Consider the following 5,603-nt stretch of genomic DNA (forward strand, 5'->3'; position numbering starts at 1 on the left):
GGATGCATTATTGAATCAGTGCTTTTTTCATGCCTTAAAATGCAAAGTAAAGAAGTCAGATCTCCCTCTGCTCACCAGCACGTTTCTGCGCAGCCATATGTTCCCATGCTGGTACGTGGTAAGAAGATTGGCTTTGGATTTGCACGCTGGGTCTTTTTTTTGCTTTAAAACTAGTGGAGGTAGAATGTGATATTTAGGATGAAGTTTTTGACTCAGAAGTAAAATTCAGGCCTTACATTATGCTCACTCCTTACATCAAATACCTTGATGTAAGGATGGACCAGACCAGGATATGCACTCGATAGCTCACTTGAGTTGGCTGACATTTGTTTCCAGATGGTTTAGTCACTTAAATGGCTGTTTGCCTACCCACAGGAACATCAGCACTAGTTTCACTCATCACATTCTATTTTTTTAGCTTGTTTGAAGTCATTCTTTCTGTGCGTGATTTGTATTTCTGCTGCTGAGAAACTTCTAGCATAAGTAGCAAGGTTTACAAAGAAGTGGTGACTTATAACTAAAGAACTTTTGAAAAATCCATTTATAGCCCTGCAGGACAACAACTGGACATCAAGAAATCGAGCTATAAGAAGGTAAGATTTTTCTGTCTTTTTTGGCATTGATTTAAATGGAAAGGAGAGAAAAAGTTTGAAGTCAAAATTGTTCAGGTGCTGGTAAAACAAACAGACAGACAAAATGCCCCAGAGGTTGTTCTTAAAAGCCAAGGTTTTTTTCTCAGCTCCCTGCTCCTGTGGGATCCAGGGAGAAGAGTAACTGTCCTGGAAGCAGGAGCACTGGTCTGCTTTGAAGGCAGTGAATGCTGTCTGCCCCAGTACACTGCGATGGCTGTTGAAGGGTTCTGATCTCACTGGACAGTGCAGTTCCGTGGGAGAAGAGGCCATTCCTCTTCTAAAGCAGATAACGAACAAAACTGAAGAGAAGGGAAACAATGCTGTCCCCGTTGTGTAGATGACAAGCAAAGACAAAGCGCATTGGCAAAGATCTCCGAGTAGTCCGTGTGAGATGTCCTGTGACACGGCTAAGAAGGTCACGGAGCAGACAGAAGGAACACTTGCTTACTCTGTTTTACAACCAGAGGCACTCACTGCTCCTTAGCAGTTGCTGTGTTTAGGGAAGCAGAGGGGTGGGGTGTGTATTTAAAGCAGTTTTTCTGATTTAGCAAGGAACTTCGGGGCAGTCAGAAATGCGGGGACAGGAATTTAAATGCTGGACTCCACATTTCTGATTGTTGCTTCCTTCAGTTCTCGAAGTTCCTGCAATGTATGCAGCACCAGAAGATCCTGCAAGTGAAGGAGCTGAACAAAGGGGTGGAGAGCATCGTGGAAGTGGACTGGAAACATCCAGAGTATGTAGAACATTGTAGTCTGTAAAACGAGTTGGTAGCCTCAAAGAAGGTAGCGGAATCTGCTCCTTCCAGCTCTGCTACCTGTACTCTGCTTGAATTCCTCTAGCAGCCCTCATTTCCTCATCTTAAACTGCTGTGGAGGGCGCTTATACCCTGCTTCTGTAGAATATTGCTGATGTTTCCTGCTCTTGTAAAGCTCTTCCAGGTCAACTCTATCTTCCTTCTTTACTCAGCGGCACTGAACATGCTTAAAGTCTGACGACAGCGTCATGATTTCCACCTTTCCTTCTCGGGCACTGTGCCTTCATCCGTAGGAATTCAGATCAAAAAAGGACTGCTAAATGATCTGAACAGTTGCATATGGCTCTTTATTCTGGTAGTGGGCGTATAAATTTTCCAAAGAAACAGCCTTGAAAATGTTAAGGATGATTCAATTCATGGCAATTTGTTGCAGTGTTATAATGACAAATTTCTGCCTTCCAGTTTGGATGCTAATGAAAGAGTTCCAGTACCAGGCTTGTTAGCAGTCACTAAAAACTGTAATGGTGTGACTGTTTCATGCCCTTCAGTTTAAGCAGGTGTCCCCCTCCCTGTTCCATCTGGGTGCTGCGCCAACTCATGTTCAGCTTTGAACTGAACTCGCCTGTCTGAGCAACAGCTCCAATAAGATGGCACTGCTGCCGAATAAAGGCTCCTGGAACTACAGCCTCAGAATGCCATACAGGCTCAAATCAAGCACTTTGCAAAATCAGAAGCCAAAGTTATAATTTCAAAAATTAATAATCAAAAAAGCTGTGTTTTCCATTACACATTGATTTGCACAAACACTCTTCCCCATTCAGTTACTTATTACCTGATTCCTTTATGGGTGTTTCTGTTATCTTTCAAAGGATTAGTACTTACCTCACATATCCTGATCGTTCCTTCTGCATCTTGGCACATAGCGTGCTCTCGGAATTTCCCAGCGGGCCCAAGGCTTCCTGTTATATCATATCTCCTTGGCAACTAATGGAATGGAGAATATTTCTGTAGATACAAGCACATCGCTGCCTTTGGAAAGAAGCAGAATTACTTTGACTCTTTGCATTAACTTGTCTCTCATGATACATGGCCTTACCTTTAGCACAGGCATACTCAAATTCCGTTTGTCAGTTCTCTCACCTGCAAGCGTAGAATTTGCAGCTCCAGTCATTGAAATGAGACTCCAGCTCCTGCACTGATACAGTTCTTACCACCCTCTTCCAGAACTGGCTCTTATCAGTGACCACTAAAGGGTCATTTCAGCTTTTACATGTCTGTAAATTTGTGGAAAGTGCAGTTGGGGTTTTTCTTTAATTTAATTCTAAATGATTCTGTGAAATAGGGCTGCATCCTTTCAGTTCCAGCAGTTGTCTCCAAGTACGAGAGTCAAATATGTTTAGAATAGTTGGAGAGATTTACTTTTCCCCCACCCTATAGGGCTTTACTCAGCGTGAAAAGTGTTTGGTATCACCTGAGTTAAGGTGCTATCTTTGAAACACATACGAGTAATGCTGCAAAATACTGTTCTTTCATCCCGTCCTTTAATCCACAGATGCAGGCCTCCTCCGCAGTGGAATGCATTTGGAGGAACTGACACACCATACAACAGACCAGAAAGCTTTTTGCATGACTCCGCTAGGTTTTAGTTTCTCAGTGAAATGGAAGTGAGATGTTTCAATCCCTTTCACTCTCACCAGATCATTCTTGTTCCAGCGTTAAAGCATTTGCAGTACCTGAAGGATTTTCCTCAGTCTCTGCTGCCCAAGACAGCAAGGGTGAAGACGGAGAACAAGTGTACCACGCTCCTGAAATCATTCCGCTTTATGGGGTCTCAGCAAAAATGATCCCACTCTTTCAGGAATCTGGACATAGGTAAGCACTGGAAAGGTACAACAAAACCATTAGTATGTGAGGAGAGAGACTAACAAACCTACTTTGGTACCATTTTGTTCGCCCTCGTGGGGAGGGCCCTGCGGTGCTGTCAGGAAAAGCGATGGGAATCAGGAATGTGGTCTTTGCTTCACAAAGGGAAGAGGCTCTGAGGACTGTCTTCAGCAAGTACTCCTGTCACTTCTCTCACAGTTAAGGGGGTGATAGCTCAAGTGTCAAAATTGATACGTTTTACTTGGATTGTCTTAATTCACCATTGGCTAAGGCATATCCTGACCAACCACAGCATGGTTTACTTAAAAGAGGATGCCCAGATAATTTGAAGAACTCACTTGCCTCCCTGTGCCCTAATCTGGTCTGTTCTGATGTGTTTTAGGTTGCACTCAGCAGCAGCCTTGCTTCAACTGAGCGTTTTGGTAGAGGTTACCCACAGTCCCCTGAAGTTAGGGGTACTGTTAGGGTCACCCTCCCAGACTCAGCTCCCAGAATCAAGGGTGTGGCATCTCTCCTTACTGCTGTCAGCCTTCTAGCTGGTGTGCAGCAGCCGAATCACTCCCTAGCAGATGTATCTAGCACTGAGCTGTTGCTGTGGATATACTCAGCGTAGTTGCTGTCTTCTGTCTTGATGACAGAACCCGACACCAAACTACTTAAACCATGTTCTTTCTCTTTAGAAAAGGCAGCATCCTCTCCAGCAGCGAGGTGAGAAACATCATCATTAACTATGTGAAGACTAATGAGTTGGTTGATGAAACAAACAAAAAGTAAGTAGACACAGAGGTTTTCCTACTCTGCTTCCTCAGGAGATGCTGAAGTTAAAGGGGAAAAAAAAGTGAACCCTCTTGGTTCTAATGCACGTTTGTTTTGTAGCTTTGTAAAGGTGAACGCCATCCTGTGCGACTGCCTGTTGGAGAAATCGGAACAAGATGGAATCTCAGACCTTAAATGGGATGACCTCTTGAGCAGGTGACTGTTTCAGTATTACACAGATCTCTTGTGTGCAACTCAAAGCCACATGTTACTGAGCTGAGTTCTAAATTCTTACTGGAATTTACTGTCTTCTGTTTCTGGAGCCAAGTTTGCTCATGGGACAGTAACACAGTTTATGCTGAATTTTAAACTGAAGTTGCTTCACTGATCTGTGAATGACACAACTGAGCCATAGCTTAAAGACAAAGAAGGTTTTCCTCTACAAGAACCAATTGATGACATTTTAATCAGTAACAGTCTACACTAGAATTTTTGCGCGTCAGTAGACTAGCTTTCTTCTTAGTCCCTTGCTTTAAATAATAGCTAGGATGCCAGCCCTGTCATGGGGTCATCCTGCGTGATCTTCTTAAGATAGGAATTGTTCTCATGCAAAATCGTGGCTTTCATGTAGTCTCAGAAACCTGTGAGGCTGCTGTGGAAAAGCACAGTTAAGGCCAGCCTTGCTGAACTGGGTAGACTAACTGGATGCGTAAACTCTGTTCAGGTGCCTTGAACGACTGCAGCCCTTACACCAGGTGACATTTTTTGGACAAGAACCTATTGTGAGGAAAGGAAACATCGAGCCCATCGACATAACCATAGCACAGAGATCATCAAATAAGAAGGTAAGAAGAGAACTAAAATTCTGGGGTGTGTGCCCAGATTCTGAGAGCAGCTTTGGCAGCTCATTTTTCTGGGAGGAATGGGATGTGACTTCCCAATACCCGCAGCAGTGACGTTTGCAATAATTATTGAAAACTGTAGGTGACGGTTATCAAGAACCTTGAGCTGTATGGTCTGGACCCACAGAGTGTGGCCAACATCCTGCAACAGAAAGTACAAGCCAGTGCCACCATCACCCCAGTACCAGGAACAAAAGACAGAGTTCAGGTCCAGATCCAAGGCAACCAAATCCATCACCTGGCCAAGATGCTGCTCGGTAAGTCTGTTCTGGAGCTGGGCCGGGACCGGTTACAGCAAGAGACAGATTTTAATTCTTCAGCTCTGAATGTTTGCCTGATGTGAAGTCTTGGTTATGTTGCAGAAGAGTACCAGCTACCTCGGAAATACATCCAAGGCCTTGAGAAGGCTCCAAAGGTTGGCCGGAAGAAGTAAGAGAAAAATCTACTGTAAGAATTACTCAGATATTATTTATAGAAGTGTTCTGCCAAAAAATCATGGATAATGTACAGGCCCTATTCATTCAAAAACAACAAAAAAATATAGTCCTGGATGTGTCCAAGGTCTAGGATTCACCCAAATAATAATATCGCTCCAACTGTTCCTTTTTCATAAAAATAAAAAGCCGAATGAAACCCCTGGCGTTACCCGTTTCCATATATCGTCTAGAAGTTGC

General features: G+C 43.7%; 1 protein-coding gene across 1 annotated transcript in view; it reads left to right on the forward strand.

The window, feature by feature from the left end:
- EIF2D (eukaryotic translation initiation factor 2D) overlaps positions 1-5,362 on the forward strand; it is a gene marked incomplete at its 5' end in the record, with an annotated part of 5,868 nt that extends 506 nt beyond the window's left edge. The window contains 9 exons of the mRNA XM_010161204.1: positions 8-111; positions 548-593; positions 1,263-1,366; positions 3,101-3,259; positions 3,952-4,041; positions 4,148-4,243; positions 4,752-4,872; positions 5,012-5,186; positions 5,292-5,362. Coding sequence (XP_010159506.1) covers positions 8-111; positions 548-593; positions 1,263-1,366; positions 3,101-3,259; positions 3,952-4,041; positions 4,148-4,243; positions 4,752-4,872; positions 5,012-5,186; positions 5,292-5,362 — 966 coding nt within the window. The remainder of the gene's footprint in view (positions 1-7; positions 112-547; positions 594-1,262; positions 1,367-3,100; positions 3,260-3,951; positions 4,042-4,147; positions 4,244-4,751; positions 4,873-5,011; positions 5,187-5,291) is intronic.
- Positions 5,363-5,603: the final 241 nt, after the last annotated feature.

Source organism: Eurypyga helias, unplaced genomic scaffold, assembly GCF_000690775.1.
Source record: "Eurypyga helias isolate BGI_N326 unplaced genomic scaffold, ASM69077v1 scaffold20541, whole genome shotgun sequence".
NCBI lineage: Eukaryota > Metazoa > Chordata > Aves > Eurypygiformes > Eurypygidae > Eurypyga > Eurypyga helias.